A 22,977-nucleotide genomic window follows, 5' to 3' on the forward strand; every position below is an offset into this window, starting at 1 on the left:
CTGTAAGTTTGCCGAAACTAAATTCTAACGTTCCAAGAACCTTAAAATGAACCATGGATGAAGTTATGGAATTTTGTCGCTAGAATCTCACTTATAATTCACAGAGGAATGAATAGGAAAAATCGGAATCGCGAAATATTCATTTTCCTGCGTTTTCCCTATCCTATAAATAGCTTGAAAAATAAAAAAATATCATCACCACCAACACACACAACCCGCGAGCAAGGAGGAAGAGAGGGGGAGAAGAGATTTTCGCCGATTCTTGACTGATCGTCGTCCTGTTAGTTGCTACGCGTAGGCATCGAGGTATGGATACTACTTCTTACCTCTGATCGTCAATTATGTTGCTTTTCTACATCTCTTTCTGTGCTCAAAGTTTTGATCTTTTTGTAAAACTGTCCAAATAACTTGATTCTTCTTTCAAAACTTCATCCCTACCATTCATACATCACAATTACTCCGCTGATGTCCGTCGATTCTCGCCGGATCGTCGTAGCAATGGAAAACTGTCTAAATACCCATTTTTACACTAAGGTCAAAAGTAAGTCGAGTAGAGTATGATAGAGTTTCATATATGACAAGTTGAAGGTTTAAGTCTTCACTCGTCTCATTGGGATGAGGTAAATGTTTGAGCTCTTTAAACATGATAGTCACTCCTAGGCTTAACTCTAGGTTAGTTCGGTTAGTTCACTTGTTGATAATTGCCTTACTTTTTATATAAAAACATTTAGTCACATATGTAGTCAATATAAAATTTTAACACACCCCTTCATGTCTGTACTTATACATATGAAACATGAATAGTGTAGGATTAGACATTTACAAGTGACTCATATAGGTATGACTTTATGATCAAATTTAGGAGAAACTATGATATCATTTTAGAAATCAAGTAATTATCTAACTTAACAACTTAGGAACGAATATCACTCTACTATTTACAAGTTGTGAAAAGCCCTTAATTATATAATCATCTACTCCAAATGGGGTCTTAATTAGTCTTGTATGTAATTAATGAGAGAGCAAACTAATTAAGGATGCATGTGACCTCTGTGTCCCCCGGGAAACACTGCTGCATAGCGTGCCCTGCATTCTTGGGAACACTAAGGTTCCAACTAAATTTATAACTCTCAATTTCCTTATGTTTCCCCTCCCTCTCTCTCTCTCTCTCTCTCTCTATTGAAGCAACTATTAATATATCTTGTTCTGATCCCACTTAGTTGCTAGATGTATATATATTGTCAAATTGATCCTAGGCTTTTGCTTTTGCTTATTCATGAATCATCAACTTTCGGTGCTAGTTTAAAAGCCTTGTCACTCGGGATCATATGGCAAAGTTGCTAATCAAATCAAGGTTTCAATATATATACTATTAACTATTAAGCTTAAGGTGTGTCACTATTGTCTAATTATTAACTATTCCTAGGTGGTTCCTCCTTTCTTCTTGCCTTCCCCTGCTTGTTATCTTCAGAAACATCACAAGTCGGTATCTGCAGGTGCAGCATCATTAAGATTCACACAGCTTAGTTAGAGCTTCATGATTGGTTGAGCTAGCTTGTCTGCTTATCTGTGTATATAAAAGCTCTCTCTGTAAGTTTCATTGTATTTATATATAGAGAAATGAGAATCTTGATGATGCTGCATCAGCAAATAGATGACTAACATAACAGTATCGATCCTCTGTTGAATTTTCCATCGATCCAGATCAGACGAATTAATTATGCAGAGAGGAAATTAATCAAGGTATTAATCAAGAATTAAAAATCTATTATTTTTCGTATTTATATAGTTTATGTTTGTTCTGTGATTCAGCATGCTTCTATTTCTGTTTGCTAATTATTAATTAACAAGCTAGAGGAGCTGTAATCAGAAAAAATATTTCAACAGAGTAGGATTCTTCATGAATCCCATTATCCCAGCATGCGCAGAATCGTGTTGTCTGATATATTACACAATTAGTTGGAGATGATTTTGTGTTAGTGTGTGGGTGTGGCTGATCCTTATGGCGGACAAGGATTCTTTTGCTTTCCCAAAAATTAATTATGTACCTAGAAATGGCTTTTTTTTTTTACAGAAACTTCTCCCAAATATTAATTTTAAATTTTAAATTAATTATTGTAGAAATTTTTCAAACATGAACAAAATCTATCCTTTTACTTTACAAATGAAAAAACAATTTTTTAGTATTCAAGTCTTGTTTATTATTCATAGGCTCATTTGAGCTTTTACATCTGTTTTTTTTAAGGAGCTCTGGGTTGAAGTAGATATTTTAAACCACGTTCTCATTAGACATGATGGGAGGAAAATGTGATCTAACTGCTATCTTTTCAACCAAATGAGGGATGCTTGAGTTGCTTCAAAATGTGTCATAAAATCAAATCAAATCATATACATTAGAAATAATGACAATGTTTAAATTTTATATCATATGAAAACTAAATAAACTATTTTGATAATTGATTTGATATAGGCCCAAGACTCATGCACCATGCTGAGCCTCGATATTCGACTCGTATCTGAAATGTGATCGACCATTAAGTTTTTCACGCTGAGTATCCTACGGTTGAAGTCTGCTACATGAGACCAAGACCCACTCTACAAAGTCAATTAGAACAAGATTGATGAGCATCTTATCGTCTATAAGGTCAAAGGAAAGGACAATCATCATAGAGGTACAACGAATCCCCTCAAACCCAGTCACATTTACAATAATCATCATAAGATGTTCCATTTTTACGTCTTTGAAGATGAAACATGAAAAAATTAAGGTAAATGTAGTTAGCCCTATTAATACTCCACCAAATCAAATATTTCAAGTAAAATTACGATGACTAATAAATTATGTAAATTTATATTTTTTTTTTCAATGGATGTAAATTAATTCAAAGGGTATAATATTTTTTTCAGGTGAAAAAGATGTATCTTTTTTTTTTTGTCATAGAAAATGTATTAGATAGATTACAGCCCAAGAAGCTATCACGTGTTGGCTTAATCTCTTAGCTGGTACATAGAAAAATAAAATGGTGCCTGCTGTGGTGCCTCCCTTCAAATGAGGGTGTGGTGCCTCTGTGTGCTTGGACCAGTAGGAACCCGCCATGTATTAAATGAGCTTCTTTTTTTTTTTTTCCCGGAATGATTTTAAATTAGTGGAAAATAATTTTGAAAAAACCGTTTAAAATAAAAATAAAGTTAATTATATTGCAAACTGGTCCCTCCCTAATTCAGTTACCATGGTTAAAGTAAGTTTTTTTAACCTTTCAGATTAATTGACTTGACTGTTCAGTTTCCCTCTCTTTTGAAAACTGAAACATTCATAATTGTTCATCATTCTCCATACTCCTCCCTTCCTCATTCACTATACTAAACGTTTCAGAGAAAAAGAGAGAGTTAGCAGAGACGACTAGGGTTCTTTGAGGTCCTGCGGCGGAAAGCACGACGCCGGCGAGAACGACGGTGGTTCTGTGAGATCGACGACGGGAAGGCGCGGTTTCACCGACCAAGGTATGCTCCATTCACATGCACTCGCTTTTGAACAAGTTGAATTAAAAAGTTTTGATTTTTTCGTCAAGATCGGCTAAATCCTTGAGAAAAAATCTTTGTTTTTCACTGTATATCATGCAAAGGAAACTTTGATGTTGATGGCTTCCTTCGTTGAATGATTTTTTTGCTGGAGAAACTTTGAAGTTGATTCAACCCCGTTTCCATCCCCAACCGTTTTTTCACTCACTGTCTGCTTAAAAGTTATGATTTTTATGCTGTTGCATGACGTTTTGCATATGATTTGTTGGATGGCCTGATTTTTTTTCCGATTGCATGGTTGCTTGAATTGGTTGTTTGGAAAGAACAAATGTTTTCATGCTCCTTGTTTCCATCCCCAAGCTTCTCTGAAAAAAGTTTTGATTTTTATATTGTGGATCATGTTTATATTATGAAGAACATATGCATGTACGGTTTTCTTGTGATTGAATCTGGCCTGAACTGGAAAAAGGAGTTTTGAATGTTAAATTTAGCCTCTATTTAGGGTACAAGTTTGGGTTTGGAATTGTTTTGTACTGAACATAACTGTAAAAATGAGTTTTTTTTATTTATTTATTAAATTTACCCTCTATTTTTTCCTCTACCTGTCCTAAACATATGCATGTATTAAGTTTTGTACTGAAAGAGAAAGGGCTACACTTGAAGATATAATTTAGTTTGCATGGTTGTTGTTGAATGCATGGAATGCTTTGACTTACATCTATATGTGTGGATTATTAACTGATTTACTGTATTTTTGAAGAGATGAGTCCTGTCCAAAAGTATGCTCTAAAACCCTCTACTTGGCCTGATTTCAGTGTAGAGTTAGATCCCAAAATGGTAATCCTGTTTTTTTTTTTTTAATTTGAATTTGAATTTGTGTAGTATAGTCTTTTGTTTTTAAGTTTTAATAGGTTTATTTGTAAATTCTTAGGAGCACCTGCAAGTACCGAGTGATTTTTATGAGAAACATAAAACTGCCTTGGGGGATCGTGTTGTCATTATGGATCCAGTAGGTGGGGAGTTCTCTTTTAGGTTACTTGCTGGGAACTTAGGGGGCTTGATTTTTGAATGTGTTGCTGAATTTTTAAGGAGATATGGCCTGAAAGAAAATCACTTATGTGATTTTTTCTATTTTGGAAAAAACACATTTATTGTGAAGATTTTGGATGGTACCCTGAAAGAAATTAGCTATGGTGTTGGCACTTCCCTAAGCCAACCTATAGTAATTGATGATGGTGATGAGGAGGTTGTGGATGATGAGGATCCAGTGGGAGATGATGAGGATGCTGAAGAAGATGAGGAGGATGATGGAATTATGGAAGTTAGTGAAGGAGAGGAAGAAAATGGTGTGAACAGGGTTCTTCACCCATTTGATAAGGTGATTACTAAATCAGATTCAAAAGGAGATCAGACTTTGGTAAGTTCTAAAATAGATGAAGAAGTGTATAAAAGTTCATTTTGCTCAAATGAAAGTTTCAAATTTAATCCAATTCTGTATTTTTTATTTTCTGCAGTCACTACCCATGATGTATGTTCGGAACCATGTTAGGCCAAATTGGCAGCATGTTGTTCTACAAACCCCGGAGGGTAGAACCTACGCTTGTGAGTTGAAAAGGAGGAATCCAGGAGAGGATGATACTCCTTGCAACATTGGGAAGGATTGGAATAAGTTCGTTAAGGAGAACAAGTTGAAGAGGGGGGACACCGTGCACTTTAGACCAGATAGCGTTGCTAATAATATGATTTACGTTAGTATTATTCGTAGGAAGCAGCGTTGAATTTTTGAAGTTCTTGGTTATGTAACTTTTGGTGGTTTGGTGTGAACTTTGTAATGCTTATGATGAATTTTGTGGTTGTTTTTGTATGGATGATGTTTGTTTGTTACAGTTTATGGATGCTTTTGTATGGATGATGCAATGTCATTATGTTTAAGGTTTCAGTCTATAACTTTTGTATGGATGATGCAATGTCATTATGTTTAAGGTTTCAATCTATTGACTTTATATTAGTAGATTTTGTAGAAAATTATCTATGGCATCCCAATCTTTTTGTTCACCACAAAGAAGAAATATTTATGCTGATGGAAGGTTATGCAACTGCGGTCTTGTTCCAGTCATTAGGACATCATGGTCCAGTGATAACTACGGACGAAGATATTATAAGTGTCCTTTGCAGGTATAATTTTTTTTTTTACTTTTATTGTATTGTATTGTATTGTATGCAAGGAACTTTAAGCTTATGTAATGTTAAATATTTGTAGGCATGTGGGTATTTTGACTGGATTGATGCTCCTGGGCAAGGTGTTGTTGAAACCTCTGTGGCTCCTGTGGTGCATAATTTGCATTCTAATGCACCGGTTGTGGCACCAATTGCGGATAACTTTGAAGGCTTAGAGAGGACACAAGCTTTGATCGCTGAATACAAGAGAAGGGAGCAAATCTATCTGATCATTGTTGTTGTCTCATTGGTTGTTTCAATTCTATTAATTTTGTTTAAGTGAATTAAATGTGGTTATGTGAAACAGTAAACATGAGACGTGGTGAGATTGGTTGGATTGTTATGTTTAAGCTATTGACATTTGTAGTATTTTTTGAAGCTTTGGTCCCATGTGAAGTAAACATGAGACGTGGTGAGATTGGTTGGATTGTTATGTTTAAGCTATTGACATTTGTAGTATTTTTTGAAGCTTTGGCCCCATGTTTTGCAATTGGAAACTTAAGTTCTTTTAAGCCAAATTGGTAGTCTATTTTGTTGTAAAAAACTTTGGAAAAAATTAGATAAGATAGAGGGAAAATAAAATTAAGTGTTTAGGATCAATTTAAGCCAAAACGCAACTTAAGTGTTTAGGATCAATTTCAGCCAAAACGCAACTTAAGTGTTTAGAATCACTTAAGTCTTTAGAAACACTTAATAATACTACAAGTTTGTGGAAAAAAACTTTGGAAACGCAACTTAAGTTTAGGATCAATTTAAGCCAAATCACTTAATTGAAAAATGATAGGTGATTTCTCTGAATCTTTTCTTTTTCAGATCAAGTGTAAACAAACCATAAGTCCACTTGTTTTTCTAGAGTAACGAGAATAAGCCATGACATGTAGTAAGCAGCCTTGTCATAAAGTGAAATATCAAGTAAAAAAAGACTTAACAATTTTGATTTAATGAAAATAGATTAACTGTAGGAAGGCAATGTCATCAAAAGACAGTCAAAAGGCAGTGTATTAAAATCGAAAGATCACCAAAACAAAATCCAGCATACAAAATCAAAATTGGCTTAAAATTTAACAAAATGGCTACAATGACAAGCGTCTAACACTGCGCAAGTTTCAACGAGACAAAACCCAAATCAACGAGACAATAAGTTTCAACATAACACGATATTTTAGCAAGTTTGAGGCACTTTTTTCTTCTTTTTTGAAGCTTCAACGATCCTTTGGTAATAATCTAAAGCCTTTGTCAGCATCTGTCCTTGAAGCAAGTTATGTGAATGCAAAACAAGGTCCACACCCAGCTTCAATCTCGTGAAGTTATCTACCTACAAGAAATAAATTAATTTATTAATCAGTAAACAAAAACCTAATTTTGAACAAAAAAATCTTGAAGTTGCAATGTGGCTTACCTTGATATTGTACCCATTGCCTCCCATCTGGTTCATCCAAGAGGCGACCCATACACCAGAATCATTTCTATGACAGCAAGAAAAAGATGAATAAAGAGTTTTAATATTTGATTAACTTGTCAAGTAAACAAAATTATAACTTACGAATCATTGGGTTGAACCCTCCCTCCGTTAGGAACAACCACTTTGAATGCAGAGACAATAGGTTTTGGAGTATCAGAGGAGATATAAAATGAGCCATCAGCCAGAAGTTCCTCTAAATAAAGACACTAGCAGCCCCATAAAATACAAATTGTTAGCGCATGAATTGAAAAATTGACCAGATATAAGTAATTTTTTTATACCAGCAGTTTTGTGTGTCTAATTCTGGTTGTCATTCTGTCTTGATCCGGAAAGCTATCCAGATAGACCACTTCCTTTTTGTTAAAGTCCACCACCAGAAGATACCAATGCTTGCTATCGTCATTAACAGGTACAAACATCTAAAAATGAAAGCAATATTTTAAGAAAACATTGTTTTAGAATTGGAAATTTTTTAACAAAAGTTATAGAAATACCTTTGACAGCAAGTCAATTTTCCCCATGAAGTGTCTTTTGTAGAATGTTTTGGTAGAATCAGGATGAGGAGTCCATGACAATACAGCTTGCTAAAATTTAAAGGAAAAAAATTAAGGTCAGCATGTGTTTTTGATTAATTAATTTGAAAATTATGGGATTTAGGTAATTACCGAAACAGTTGTTGGTAAAAACCAAACTCCAGGATTCTGCGCAAATGACCGCTCCCTTGTAGTCAACATGCAAGCAAGCAAATTAATCACATCCTTAGTCAAGTATTGTTTTGGCATTAGGCTGTGCAGTACACCTCGGGTGCCGTCTGCGAATGGGATGTTAGGCTTTACCAAATTCTCCTTCCTGCCAAGTATGTACCAAGTGTTAATAACATTTTTTGGAGCAATAGTTTGTATTACATTTTTAGAATTAAGTAAAATTATGTTATAATAAATGGCTTACCAAGCATCATCTTCCTTTTTGGTTTTCTTGAAGACATATGATGCTACGGCCGTCTCAGCATATGACAGTTTATATGTGTGTTCTGCTTTGAATATTTTTGTTAAAAACTGCATAAAACATAATAACAAGGAAGACATTATAATAAAATAAATTTCACCTAAATTATATCATACATGTTACAATAACATTGTAATTTCATAGTAGCATAACTTACTGGTGGAATATAGCATGGTACTGCTATATTTTGACAATTCAAGACCGACGGGGAGGACTCAAGGTCAGAATTCACTTGGGATTGGGAGAAGAGTTGCCTAACCAATGAGGTGGGGTTTGGAGGACACACCAAAGGCTTATATTTTTCAGCAGCTGGGTCAGAAGTACCAGCAGTTATTGCTGGGTTCTCAGGTATTTCACCAATTGGGTCCGGTATGTCAAAAATTGGGGTTGGCAGTTCAGCAGTTGGGGTTGGCAGATTTGTAGTTGGGGTTGGCAGTTCAGCAGTTGGGCTTGGCAGATCTGTAGTTGGGGTTGGCAAGTCAGGCGTGGGGCTTGGCAGATAAGCAATTGGTGTTGTCATTGGGTTTGCATCAGAAGGTGCAATCAACTTAGTCATTATTTCTTCAACCTCAGTGGGTATTGTATTACATGAAGGTACAATGGGGCTTTGCAAAACAGTTGACGAAGAGGGTTCAAATTGGGATGGCAAAGTGTTCTGAATGGCGAGATCGTTGGACTTCATCACTGTTTGGGTCAACCACCCAATACTCATCATGACAGCTCTCATGTTTGCCTCCATCAAATTGAACTTAGTTTCATCCACAACTTCCTGGTACAATGATTAAAAAAAATGAATAAAGAATCATGAAAAAACATGGAGGGATTCCAGTTCTAAAAAATTGCAAATTTGAACACATTTATGGGTCAGAAATTGTAACCTTTTTTTTCTTATCCTTTTGCTTTTGCTTATCTTCTGCGAGTTTCATGTGCACTTCTTCCAGAGAAATCTTATCACTACATGTAGCATGTCAGATAAGTCAGCAAAGGAACATCAATATACAACAACTGGTGCAAAGCAGAAATTTTAACCCCAAACATGAACACAAATTTTAAACCCCAAATCAATATATGGGAATCAAAAACATCACAGAAGTGTTACCTGGAAGACAGAAGTATCAAAGATGGGTTCGCCATGTCCGGGGAATTGACAGCGTTGCAGTCGATTTCCCGATGACGTCTCTTTCGCTGACTTCGTCGCAATCCGGGGGCTGCCTTTGCACGCATGGTGGCTTCCAATCTGTTGATGGTGTGAAACTAGTGTTTATCTTCTTCCTTGTTGAAACAATCATAAATGGAGGCCATATATATGAGGAGAAATTGATAGTGGAATTGAGAAGATCAACTGACGCCATTATTATCATCTGCCCAACAAGTCCCAATGATAGAGCTACTCTGAAACGCCTCTCTCCCCCACCCTCTTCAGCTTCCAATTTCATTGCCTGAAAGTCGTTTATCTCTATTTATATAGCGTTTTTTCTTCTTCTTATCCAGCGTAAAATATTTGCTTATTATACAACTTAAAATATTTTCATTATAGCTGCATCACCCACAAATTTTTTCCTCAAAGTGAAACATCGACGGATTCCTAAACCCTAACACATCGACGGATTCCTCAACGTGACCCATTAGGGGATTATTGGTGATCTACGGATTCCTAAACCCTAACACATCGACGGATTCTACAACTTTTATTGGTGATCTTAGTGGCTAAACCCTAACACTTGACGAATTCCTTAACGTGACCCATTGGGGTCACATTCATGATCTTAGTTGCTAAACCCTAACACATCGACGGATTCCTTAACAGGGTCCCTTGAATGATCACGGTGTCCTAACACATCGACAGATTCCTCAACTTGACCCATTAGGGTCAGTTTTTGGTGATCTTAGTGGCAAAACCCTAACACATCGACAGATTCCTCAACGTGACCCATTAGGGTCATATTGGTGATCTTAGTGGCTAAACCCTAACACATTGTGAGGCGCGTAATATGTCTTTGGAAATCTAACCTGAAGACCTACAACTTTCATTTTCGAGAAAGCAGCCTTTAACTTGGCCCGAAGCTAACTTGAAGAACTACAACTTAATTATACAACTTTCATTGGTGATCTTAGTGGCTAAACCCTAACACATCGACGAATTCCTCAACACATCGACGTATTCCTCACATCTTAGTTGTTGTGATTGTTTTTGTGAGGCACGTAATATGTCTTTGGAAATCTAACCTGAAGACCTACAACTTTCATTTTCGAGAAAGCAGCCTTTAACTTGGCCCGAAGCTAACTTGAAGAACTACAACTTAATTATACAACTTTCATTGGTGATCTTAGTGGCTAAACCCTAACACATCGACAGATTCCTCAACGTGACCCATTAGGGTCACATTCATGATCTTAGTGATTATACCCTAACACATTGTTTGATATCTCTGGTTCAATTCTCACTGAGCATATTTTTGTCAATTTATACTATTTAAAAATCTTGCTTTCGATATGCACATTAATATTTGTTTAATATTAATAGTTTCAATATCATTTTCAAACTACTACTATAGCTCAAATGGTAAGAAAGAAAGAATTAATGGTATATGGTGGTCTTGAGTTCAAATCCAACCCATCAAAGTTTTTTTAACTATTAGTTAAGTTTTTTTCTTTCAAATTTTCAATAACAATGTGACATTATTGGTTAATTTTAGTACTATACCTATAATTATTATTATATCAATAAAATAACAAAAATAATTCCAACGATAGCAACATAAAGTTGCTTTGGTTCAGTGGTTAGTCTAATTTAATAGTTGTTGGTGGTCTTGTCTTTGAATCCACCACATCAAACCTTGGCCTTATTTTCAATTTTTTTTCCAGATAAAAAAAATTATTAGAAAAAAATAACAATGACATCATCCATTATGTAGCAACATGATTCAATTCGTTCAAAAAAAAATGCAACATGATTCAAGGAAAATGATTGTCTAATACCACCATAAGTCAAAATCATCCAGGACATAAACAAAGCCCCATTTAAACATGACATAATGCAAAATATGGTAAACATAAGTCATTGCTTTTTGAAGTTAACATAAGTCATTGCAATATCAGTAATTTGGACAAAACTAATCCCTCTTTGCCATCTTTGCTCTCCTCTCAACCTCATGAATAGTGGACAAAAAATGCTGACTTCCACTGGAAGAAGGGAAAGAAGAATATGGCGGGAACGAATGGAAAATCTAGCTAGGTGGGGGAAATTGAGGGAACATATTCATTCCGTCCCCAAAATTCAGTGTAGGACCTGCAGCATCAATTTGTGGACCAGCTGACGGTGATAAAACATCGCGTTCATTACCTTGAACACTACCAACATTGCCATTATCTCCAACCTAAAGTTTGTACCCAAATATTAGTTATTATTCATTCAATTACAGAAATGTAATATAAATCAAGGCAACAATAAACAGTGTGTTTACGCTTGCCTTTCTTTTGGCTGTGCCTATTTGCCTTGAAGTAGAACCTCCATTATCTCCTCCTGCTAATGACACCACAGTCTGCAATTTCAAATAAAATAATCAAAACATCATGTTTCAATAATAACAAAATGACAAATACAAGAAACAACATTGCCTTACATTTTCAGTAATGCTATCATCATCCAGCTCAACAGATGAATCTCCTTCATCTACTTCATCATCTCCGACTCCCTCAAAAAATGTAGGACATGTCCGGATTGTGTGGCCACTCTTTCTACAATTAGAACAGAGTCTTTTCTTCTTCTTAGTCTTCAACTTCTTTCGTGCACCTCGGGTTCTCACGACAGCTGGGTCACGAATCACAAATAAATTACCTTCAGTAGATTTCGGATGACGACGTTTCTGAACTTTCGAGACCAGTTTGTATATATCCTCAATTACGGCTGAAAAATCTGTAGCACCATCAGCGGCATATTCACTAAGAAAATTGCATGCAGCAGAAATGGCACCTCTACGCAACAATTTCACTTTTTCAGAATCAAGCTCAATGGAGGGTATTGTGTGTATGTAATCCACCTTCGCAGTCTTCAACCACCGGTTGGAAACAAGAGATGCAGGAAATGTGGTGAAGTCCTCAATCCTCATAGCACATATGATGTGAGAACAAGGAATGCCCTTAAAATCAGATAGCCCACAATCACACTCAAATGTGCTCTGATTCTTATCATAAACAACCAAGAATTGAGAACTGGATCTGCCACATACACTCAGCTTTATCATTACTGTGTTGCACACCTCTGACCGTTCAACAAGGTTAAGGCTCAAAGCTTGTTCCATGACATGTCTAACTTCCCTAAACATATTTCTGGTCAACAGTTTAGCAGCTCCTTGTTCAATGCCACTCAAAGCAGTGGCTAACACAGGCTCCCCATAACATGACCTAAAGTCAGAGGCTAACTCATTGTGCCTATACTCTTCCACAGCTCTCTCAAAATTATAAATGAAATCCAGCATACTATTTTTGCACGTCACATACTTCTTAATGAAAGAGTTGATACCTTCGCATAGCGAGGTAGTCCTAATTCCAGCAAAAAATCTCTCTCTCATAAATGCAGTTGCCCACATCTCCTTTGTTTCATACATTTGTTTAATCCATTTGTCCTCACGAAGATCATACTTTTCAATCATACTCTCCCACTTTGATTCAAACCGCTGAGGACTGAAATTACCAAAGATCAAATAGTCAAAGTCATCTAAGAATTTAGGCAAATGAATTTTCTTAACTGCATTTTGCTGAATGTGCCATCCACAAAGCCTGTGGGTTGAATTTGGAAACACTACCTTAATTGCCTCACGCATAGCTTTATCTCCATCTGTCACGACAGCTTTAGGATGCTTCCCAAACATAGCTTCATCCAATCTTTGTAAAACCCACTTGTAAGTATCCACAGTCTCATCAGAAACCAATGCACATGCAAAAATAGTAGTCTCCTTGTGATGATTGTAACCAGAAAATATAACAACAGGCTTGTTGTACTTGTTCTTTTTGTAAGTGCTGTCAAACACGATTACATCTCCAAAAGCTTGGTAGTCAAGACGACTGGTTCCATCACACCAGAACAAATTTTCAAGATTATCATTACTTGTTCTCGTGAACCTGAAATAAAACATCGGATCCTTCTCCCCTTTCCGCGTAAAATAGTTTAATGAACCAGCAGCATCACCAGCACCAAAACTGATCCTTTTATTCTTATCGACATGGTTGTATAAGTCCTTTTTCAAAAAACCAACTGAATCATGACCTCCTTTTTGTCCCATCATGAGACCCATTATGTTGCAACTCCTCACGCCATAGAGCTTTAGTGTGTCAACTTGAGCCTTATCACCATTAGTCAATCCCCTGAATGCTGGAATTAAATGAACTTGCTTAGCCAGTGTCAACTCATGATTGTGCTCAGGTTCAAAATAAACAACCTTCCACTTGCTGGAGTTTGCCTCGAAACGTACACGAAATTTAGCTTGGCATGATACTCTGGTAATTGGCTTAGCCTCTTTCACTCGACTAACATTTTTCAAATGCTTCTCATGTCTCTCACCTTCCCTATTACAAACAAGTTGGCGACTAACAACATTACCTTTTCGATCGCGCCGAACATCATCCTTCCTAACCCCAAAACCTTTAAACTGGGCATAGTGCTGGTAAAACTCAACGGCATCCTGCTCAGACAAAAACTCCAGCTCCCTAATTTCATCAATAGTCAACTCAGGAATTAGCTTGCACTGTTGTTGGGAAGAATCATTATTGACCACATCATCTCCATCAGAATTATCTGAGATATCATTCAGATCCTGAGACTCATTCATGCCTCCAGAATTAGACAAGTCCACATGAGCCTCTTCATTAATTTCAGCCATTTTGGAACAACCTAAAATGAAACAGAGACATTAATCCCAGCTCTCAGTTCTTGGTTGTAATAAGAAACTCAAAAAAACAACTAAATGAAACAACACCAATATAGAACAAAACACCCTAAATACCATAAAGATTCAAATTTGCAGTCACATCTATGAAGAACTACTAAATGGAGAAATTTGAAAGGATTTGGATTCACATTGGCTATATGACGATAAAGCACAATAAGCATGAATCCCAGTACCTAATTTATATCTATTAACCATACTTCTCCACTCTGCTAAATGACATTGAATTTTTTTTTTAACTATAAAGGGTGATTCATCCAATTAGAAAGTCCTGAAATTTGACGGGAAACTCTAATGCAGTAGCAGATTTATTTGTTCAGACTTGAACATGGAAGTGTTTTACTAAATTTTCAGTAAGCTAAGTTTGGGAAAGCCTCATGGTGTATTGCAAGAGAACGATTTCTAATTGACTCCAAACCTAAAACCCTTATCCCCAAAATCACAGAAACACAAATCGTGTTTTAAAAAATTTGAAAGGATTTGGATTGTCATAGACTATGACGATAAAACCCTAAACCCGAAAAGCACAATAAACATGAATCCCAGTATTTTTGAAAACAAATTGACTCAAAAGCTTTTAAACCCTAATCACCAAAATCACACAAACACGACTGCAAAATAATGGAAGATATTTTCAAAAACACACCTTTAGATCTTGAATCTTGACCGGTGAACGAGAACGCAGACGGAGGATGAATCGAAACGAGGATTTCACCGATTGACGTAGTAGAGAGCAGAGAAATTAGGGCAACGCGAATTAGGTGATGGTCTCTTGGATGATTTCTGTCGTCACTGGTGAAGATGAGTGCAGTAGTTGAAGATGAGTGGAAGAGTGAGAGGTTGAAGATGAGTGGAAGAGTGAGAGGTTGAATAGGAATCAGTTCCAATCTTCAATGATGGTAAAAATCAGTAGATAGATTTTTACCACAGCCAAGTTTCAAACAATTGCTAAAAGGACCTTCCTATTTTTAATTTCGGTATTTATTTCGATTTATTGGAAAAAGGCTGAAAATGGATGGAAAAATAAAAAATAGATGTAGTAGTGGCCACATGTCACATTCCTATTGCACAGACCCCAAGGAGGCACCACACCCATACTTTGCCATAGGCACCACAGAATTCACCAAATAAAATCCATCTAAACATTTTAACTTCTAAACATTCATTGGGTAGGGTGGGCTTCACTCCAATGCTTTGGGTTCTCAACTTCTAAGCGTATTGACTTGGCATGTATTTGAAGGTTTCTCTACAAAGTCGGCCTATGAGCTTCTTATGGGGAATGGTATGCACCAGGAGAATGCTAGTCTGTGGAAGAAAGTTTGGAAGATTCAGGGTCTCCAACGTGTGCGAGTTTTCGTTTGGAAACTTTTGAATAATGGTGTGCTCATAAATGTTCAGCGTCTTCGACGGCATCTGGGAGGGGATGCTTTGTGCCCCCTTTGCTCCAGTCACGCTGGAGAATTTATACACTTGTTTCGGGATTGTAGCGCTGTTCAGAGTTTTTGGCAGGTAGTGTTAGGAAGAAGCACGAATAGCACATTCTTCACTGCTGACTGGGAGACTTGGACTAAAGATAATATCTCAAATATTTATACAGGACCAGGAGGGGTAGATTGGCCCCGTTTCTTTGTTACAGCCTTGTCAGCTATCTGGAGAATGAGAAACGAGTGGGTCTTCGATCAAGTTCCTCATAGCGTGTCGAGAATCTGGAGTCATGTAAGTGCCCTTGGCATGGACCACCTCGCATCGTCAGGTTTACGGGGAAGGAATCTAGTCAACTTGACAGGGGAACAAAGTGGAGTCTTTGATAGCTTAATCCCGGCGAGGAGCATTACGTCCTGGATCAAACCAGATGAGGGTTGGCTTAAGGTTAATGTAGATGGCGCGATAGGTAATAACATGATGACGAGCTGTGGAGGGGTAGTCAGAGATTCCGATGGGAGATGGCTGAAGGGATTTTGTAGGAATTTGGGAGATTTTGCTCGAGCCAACGTGTTTCTTGCAGAACTTGTGGCAGTGGCTACAGCGGTAGATCTTGTCATGAGTTTGAACCCGCATAATGTCATCATTGAGTGTGATTCCTTGGAGGTTGTCGAGCTGCTGGAACAAGGTAATGTGAGCCAACATCAGTTTGAGCATCTTGCTCATGAAGTGCTTAGCAGGAGAGATGATCATGGATCATTGTTCTTCCAACATGTCTCCAGAGATGCCAACAGAGTGGCGGATTACATAGCTAAAACGGGGCTATCGTTCGATTTTGAAACCCATTGGTTTGACTCTTCGTTTGGGGAATGCCATAGATTGCTGGATTTAGATAGGGGTATTCTCGGACCTCCCGTTTTGGAGGAGTTTCCGTAGTTTTGTTTCTTTGGGTCTGTGACCTTCATTGTAACAAAAAAAAAAGGTTTTTTTGATTGTGCGTGTATTTGAAGGTTTCAGATTTTAGATTTCATTTTTTTTTTAACTTAGATTTCATTAATATGACTTGAAAATACTTTAAATTAGAATTCATAGTTCACAGTAATAAAAAGAAAAAAATTAAATTGAAAATCCGAAGTTGAGTATGGAAAGAGTCTAATATTTAGAGGGAAGCTGAGGATACCTTGTGCAACTCACGTGTCTGCATATGGGGTTCCCCCTGCCGACATCTCCAACAAATTAAAACCATTGTCAACTTCTTAAACACCACAATAAAAAACTGGATAATTTAGTAATGAAATTTATTACTAATCATTAAAAAATCCATGGATGCTTCAGAGGCATTTAATTTCAACTCCTGTGGTGGTTGTTGTTTTTTCACGTTTACTGACTTTTAGTATATAGTATCTGATAAAGTATTAATTGGATAATTTTGTTTGAGGGGGTGATTTTGCTTGATATGATTTTCTCAAGGTTTGAGCCTCTTTTCCGTTTTTCTTCTGTGGAGAAGAGCCCCTTAAGGGCTCAGGTTTCTATTTTGGGAGAAAAAAATGTCGGCCTAAGAAAGCCACTAAGAGGAGAAGGAAAAAACAAAGGTTTCAGGTTGTTGGTTCTGATGTCGCTGAGGCATCAAGTGTGTCTGACACTGCGTCTGGTAGGGTGGATCTTGTGGGTTTGTTGATTTATCCTATTTGTGAGAAGGTTGTTCTCATAAAATTTACCTATCTACTAATAGATATCTTTTTCTTTAAAAAGAAATTTTGGTAAAATTATTTATTTAAAAAATAATAACTTACATATGTTTTTTTAAAATATCAAATATTACTGAATACATACCAATGTCTGAATGTGATACAAACTCAATAGCATAAGGGAAGACTAAGCTTCCCAAACTACACCCATAGCAGGTCTGATTTTTTTTTTTCTAAATAATGCAAAAAAGATTTTTAATTAGCAAAAAGGGCCCCAAAAAAAAAATTTAGCAAGATGGGGTACTTTTGGACACCTTGGCGCTGAGGTGGATGGGGTAGTTGGGTTCCGCAAGAAAACTTGCGAATTGCATGTATTATTTCTGAAAAAGTAAAAGCCTGATTGGGAAATGATGGTTGAATATTGATGGGTTGCAGGTGATTGAAAAATCATTGCGTGATGATGGTTGGAAGCTAGTGGGATTCGCAAGAAAGGTTGCGAGTTGCATGCTTTCTGAAAAGTTGATTGGCAAATGATGGGTGAATGATGGTGGCAGGTTGGCAGGGGACAAGACAAGCAAACCGCAAACAATGTTGCGAATCCCATTATTATGGCATGGGGAAGGAGCGCGTGGCAGTCAATGATAGCAGGTTGGAGTCGCAAGTTTTGTTGCGAATCCAGGATACACAAAATGACAAAATAACTGAGATTGATTGGATTCTCAATTTTTTTTGCGAATTCTAAACACTAGTACAAAATTTCAATCTCCTGCATCTCATAACTTTCTTCTACGAAAACTACCTTTGCATATTTTCAAAACTTCAATCTCCTGCATTTCCTAACGTTTTTGTAACGAAAAATACATTTGCAATGGATCAAGTTATTACTTTTGTGTATTACGATGGTAGGGTTGTCCATGGCGACCAAGGTGCCATATTCGAAGGTCGGAGAAGTTCCATGCATCTGAAGCGCAACATTACCTTCGACTGTTTGAAGAAGAAAATCCACGAAAGGTTGAAGCTGCAAAGGAACCAGATGATTTCTAGAGTCAGCTCTAGATTTATGACGACACCGAATCCCATTTTTTTTACGCATTTTGAGATAGTTGATAATGTCGATGTGCAAGTCATGATGGATGCATTTAGTCAGCAATCATATATGGTTCTGTTGGAGCTGTATGTTGAAGTTACTGAAGCTGGAAGTTCATCAATGCCAGTACCGACACCCACTGAAGACGGTGGTAGACATGTTGTTGATGAGGAGGTTCTTGCAGAACCATATACTGTGCCTTTTAGCGTCATGAGTATTGAAGATACCAATATCGTCGCTCCTTCGGATGTCGCAGTTAATTTGGGCGATGATTATGACTACCGCCTTGACAATGATAATGTGGACGGTGAAGTCATTCCTTCAGACGATGATCACAATGAAGATGAAAGAATGCAAGAAGGAGGTGACGAGTCTGACACAGACGAAGAGGGAGACCGACACGCTAATCCTCAGCCTCAGATGGCACCTCATCCTGTTGATCAACCGGCGACACCAGTGAATGTCAATGTTTAAACCCAAGGTATGTACAATCAACATATCTCATCAAGCGTTGTTTTTTTTATAAATATATGGTACTTGATATATTTCTATAATTTTTCAGGCCACCCAAACACGGCCCCATTCTGGAGTGCTTCTTCGCATTACACATATATTAACTGGGATCACCCAATAGACACGTGTTTACCATCTTTTTGCAAATACAACACACTATCATTCCTCGGACCCAATTTGACCACTTCTTGGTCGGCCATTTACAATACCTATTGAACATAATGAATAAAAGATGATAGTTAATAAAACTTAATGATAATAATTCTAAAATAATTTAAGTGACAAAACTTCATGCTAATAATTAATAAAAGTTGTACAATATAGTTAGTAATAATAATCAAGTTACATATGAAAACTAGTCATTTACTTATATCATTATTAACAAAACCATGAAAAAAACATTTCAAAGTAAAGGTTGAAAGAGTAGAGAAAATACCTTTATTTTGAGGGGGGAGAGTTCAAAGAAATTGACACTTTGAGAGTTGAGAGAAACTTGGTCGAGAGTTGGGAGAAAGTTGTGAGAGTTAAGAGATTTGGGAGTTGGAGTTGAGGGAGTTGGGAGAGTGGCGGTCTATATGTAGGGTTTGGAGACCGCCACAAAGCACTACAATCCGCAACTTTTTTTGCGGTTTCCAGGTCAAATCAGAGCTGCCATGCACTCCTTCCCCATGCAGCCAGACAATGAATATCACGGGTCCATGTCATGTTCCCCTGCCACCCTGCCCCATATCATCTGACATCATTGTGCCATCATGTCACCCTGAAAAGCACTTGGATTCGCAATAAAACTTGCGGCTCCAACCTCTATCATTGAGTCCTCATCGAGTCAATCAGTCTGCACGCGCCCCTTCCCCATGCGACTAGGAACTCGCAAGAAATGATGCGACTCCCTCTAGCTTACAAAAGCAATGATTTTTCAATCACCTGCAACCCATCATTCAACCATCATTTCCCAATCAAGCTTTTACTTTTTCAGAAATAATACATGCAATTCGCAAGTTTTCTTGCGGAACCCAACTACCCCATCCACCTCAGCGCCAACGTGTCCAAAAGTACCCCATCTTGCTAAATATTTTTTTTTGTGGCCCTTTTTGCTAATTAAAAATCTTTTTTGCATTATTTAGAAAAAAAAAATCAGCAGGTCTTAGCTTACAAGATAAAAACAAGATACCTGAAAACTAGCGAGGGAAATCTGATACAGATAACCATTGAACAGAGCCTTAAAAACCTTCTCCTCCGCCCAGCCTTGTCGCTTTCACGGTTCTCTCGTATCTTCCACGAGAACCCACAATGGCTCAGACCTCTCGCAACTTACATATGTCTTAACCTGTTTATATATGTATGCTTTTGAAGAAAAATAGAAATATGATTATGGCTATGTTTGGCATGTTTAGCTGATAAGCTAGCTGAAAGCTGAAAAGCTAGCTGAAAGCTTATAAGCTAGCTGATAGCTGAAAGCTGATAAGCTAGCTGAAAACTGATAGCTGAAAGCTGAAAAGCTACGTGATTGAAACAGAGATGTTTGGTAAAACTAGCTGTTAAACAAGCTGAAATTGTAAAAGGACATAAAAGGACATACTTATATAAATATTTTTATATTTAACATTACTTTATTTTCATATTAATACCTATATGATATTAATATTAAAATTATTATCACTTTAAATATTTTTATTAACTCAAGTTGTTTATCATCTTAAAAATATAATATTGATTTTTACTTATTTTTATTAATATAATATTTGTAATACTTATGGTGCGCATCGGTGTGGCGGGAACTGCATACGTAAGTGTGAGAGGAAAATATGTTTAGTATTCTTATAAATATATAAGGGTAATGGTGGAATTTTAATAAAATAATAAGGATAAAAATGAGAATAAATTTAATAAGCTATAAGCTACCTGAGATAGCTTATAGCTTAAAGCTTTAAGCTACTGAAATAAGCTCATTCACCAAACACTTTTGAAAAGCTTTTAAGCTAGTCAAATAAGCTTTAAGCTAGTAAAATAAGCTATAAGCTAGCTGAAATGACATGCCAAACATAGCCTATATCTTCAAGTTATTTAGTGCGTTTGTTTCATAACAAAAAATGGTGTCATTAAGCACTTTAAAAAATTGATTTTTAGAAAATTATAAGTTGATTTGTGTTTGCCTACACTAATTAAAATCATTTTTTTCTCTTCTCTCATCTAACATAATAGATTTTGTTAATAAGCTAATTAAGAGTATGTTTATTTCAGGTTAAAAAATAATAATTTCTAACTTTCTAAAAGAAAACTAATTTTTACACAATTTGAGAAAAATATTAGCTTATTTGTGTTTGGAATTTTTATCATCTCTAATCTATCATAATAGATTTTCCTAATAAGCTAATTAAAATACCCTTTCCAAATGGTCTATTTTCATTTTTTTTACAAATTAAATTTTTTTTTACAAATTAAAAAAAAATTAAAATTTTATATTTTTTTTAATTAATGAAGTGATTTTTTATAAAATAAAGTGAAACAAACGCACTCTAAAGTAGCTTTTACAAATAATATATTTTCAGTTCTTTTTATGAAACAAACATTAGAAATAATTGTTTAATTAAAAAGTGATGTTTTCTAAAAATAAGCTGAAACAAACGCACTTTAACTGGCCCGTTTGTCATTGCTTAAAAATGTGGTTTTATTTTTGAGAAAAATAATTAATTTTATTTTAAGTGATTTTTAAAAAGTAGAAATTCATTCATGTTTATCTACAATTATAATAAGTGATTTTACTTTAAGAAGTGATTTTGAACATTGGATACAAAAAATTTCAAATAAAAATTAGAGATATTTTTACCGTATAATTTCTTAAGACAATGTTTTGTTTTGTTTCCTTTCGTTCCACCATTTTTCCACAAAATCAAATTGTCAATTCTCATGAGACTTATGTCTTGTTTTGTTCCATCTTAAAAACATGACAAACATGGAACAAAACTCATTTACCCTCTTTTGTTTCCGTGTTCGATAATTACATAATAAAATAACATCATCCGAAAAGAGCACAAATTTAATGCTTAGATATACTTTTACCATATTTGATATAGTACATTTGTTTCATAATAATTCTTCACTTAGAGAAAATAAATTTGTTTCATTGTAGCTCTCCATTTAGAATTTTAACGGAACACAAATTGATGTTTGGCTTAATTGCACTTTAGGTCCCTGATCTATCATGATTGTGTGATTTGACTCCCTCATGTTTAAAACGAGCGATTTTAATCCCTCAAGTTCTAATTTGTGAAAATTGTGTCCCTCCGTTAAATAGCTGTCCAAATTTGGACGGAAGTTGCCACCTGGCACTATTATTTACACCACCATGACGTGTATCTGCTAATTACACCACCATCCAAATTTAAAAATCTTAACTTATTTAATTTTAATCCTAATCAAATAATTAATCTCTAATCTTCCTCCATCTCCAAGCAATCTATAACATCAACAAAAAAAACAAATCCAAAAACGAACAAAAAACACAAATCCAGAAAAGGAACGAGTAAAGGAATCCATTGAACCATTGCTTTTCATATCATGGAAATCTCAACTTTCTAGACACACATTTGATATATTCTTCATTCATCACACTAAATAAAATCAATCTTCATTCATCTGACTGGAAAAAAAATCAATTTTTAACCCCAATTTATCTAGAGCACGGGTGAAAGGATGCAAATGGCCAATTATTTGACCCAGATCTGCTTTTCACCCAAAAATTGTAATTGTTTTCTTCCCTGAACAAATTGGCAGCCGCTCAAAGAGAAAGAGAGAACGATTTGAGAGAAAAGCAAAAAACAGAGAAGAAAGGAAGAGGGAGAGAGCGATCGAAAAACGAGATGGAGAGAGCCAGGATTTGCCTTTGGTTTAAGGATCGATATGGATCTATTTGGGTTTGCCCCATCGGTGACAAACCCACACCCCCCACATTCGAATCCGACCCAAATCAAACAACAAAATCTCAACATGAATCTGTTAATCATCAAACCCAACAACTAGTTTTTTTCTTTTCTATTTTGCAGAGTGAAATTCACATTGATGTAAATCTAGTTTGTCTCATTTTGGATTTCTGAGTTTTGGATTTTTTTTTTCTAGGTT

At 36.1% G+C, this 22,977-nt stretch overlaps 2 protein-coding genes across 7 annotated transcripts; one reads left to right on the forward strand and one right to left on the reverse strand.

Moving 5' to 3' along the window:
- The first annotated feature begins 1,010 nt into the window (after positions 1-1,010).
- LOC130743421 (uncharacterized) lies at positions 1,011-6,204 on the forward strand. Of its 6 annotated transcripts, XM_057595665.1 has the most exons (7): positions 1,129-1,590; positions 1,705-1,743; positions 2,471-2,672; positions 3,374-3,501; positions 4,280-4,356; positions 4,451-4,936; positions 5,034-5,525. In XM_057595665.1, the coding sequence occupies exons 5-7, from the start codon at positions 4,282-4,284 to the stop codon at positions 5,295-5,297; spliced, it is 825 nt and encodes a 274-aa protein (XP_057451648.1). In that variant the 5' UTR covers positions 1,129-1,590; positions 1,705-1,743; positions 2,471-2,672; positions 3,374-3,501; positions 4,280-4,281; the 3' UTR covers positions 5,298-5,525. The 6 variants fall into 6 exon arrangements, 4 of the variants coding, with proteins under 4 accessions (XP_057451649.1, XP_057451648.1, XP_057451647.1 ...); XM_057595666.1 differs by lacking the exons at positions 1,129-1,590; positions 1,705-1,743 and adding an exon at positions 1,011-1,108; XM_057595664.1 differs by having other exon boundaries at positions 1,129-1,743.
- A 5,160-nt stretch (positions 6,205-11,364) lies between these two features.
- Positions 11,365-15,308, reverse strand: LOC130744382 (protein FAR1-RELATED SEQUENCE 5-like). The gene is made up of 4 exons (XM_057596574.1): positions 14,795-15,308; positions 11,827-14,093; positions 11,674-11,745; positions 11,365-11,580 (listed from the first exon to the last, which is right to left on the reverse strand). The coding sequence occupies exons 2-4, from the start codon at positions 14,080-14,082 to the stop codon at positions 11,431-11,433; spliced, it is 2,478 nt and encodes an 825-aa protein (XP_057452557.1). The 5' UTR covers positions 14,083-14,093; positions 14,795-15,308; the 3' UTR covers positions 11,365-11,430.
- Positions 15,309-22,977: the final 7,669 nt, after the last annotated feature.

Source organism: Lotus japonicus, chromosome 3 (genome assembly GCF_012489685.1).
Source record: "Lotus japonicus ecotype B-129 chromosome 3, LjGifu_v1.2".
NCBI lineage: Eukaryota > Viridiplantae > Streptophyta > Magnoliopsida > Fabales > Fabaceae > Lotus > Lotus japonicus.

What these genes read in the sequence shown, in the direction of transcription:
- LOC130744382 (XM_057596574.1), bottom strand. Translation starts at nt 14,082, where the DNA reads ATGGCTGAAATTAATGAAGAGGCTCATGTGGACTTGTCTAATTCTGGA. An exon ending in ATGATAGCATTACTGAAAAT is followed by an intron (nt 11,746 to 11,826) that starts GTAAGGCAATGT and finishes TTGAAATTGCAG; the next exon opens with ACTGTGGTGTCATTAGCAGG. An exon ending in TAGGCACAGCCAAAAGAAAG is followed by an intron (nt 11,581 to 11,673) that starts GCAAGCGTAAAC and finishes TACAAACTTTAG; the next exon opens with GTTGGAGATAATGGCAATGT.
- LOC130743421 (XM_057595666.1), top strand. Translation starts at nt 4,282, where the DNA reads ATGAGTCCTGTCCAAAAGTATGCTCTAAAACCCTCTACTTGGCCTGAT. An exon ending in TAGAGTTAGATCCCAAAATG is followed by an intron (nt 4,357 to 4,450) that starts GTAATCCTGTTT and finishes GTAAATTCTTAG; the next exon opens with GAGCACCTGCAAGTACCGAG. An exon ending in CAAAAGGAGATCAGACTTTG is followed by an intron (nt 4,937 to 5,033) that starts GTAAGTTCTAAA and finishes TATTTTCTGCAG; the next exon opens with TCACTACCCATGATGTATGT.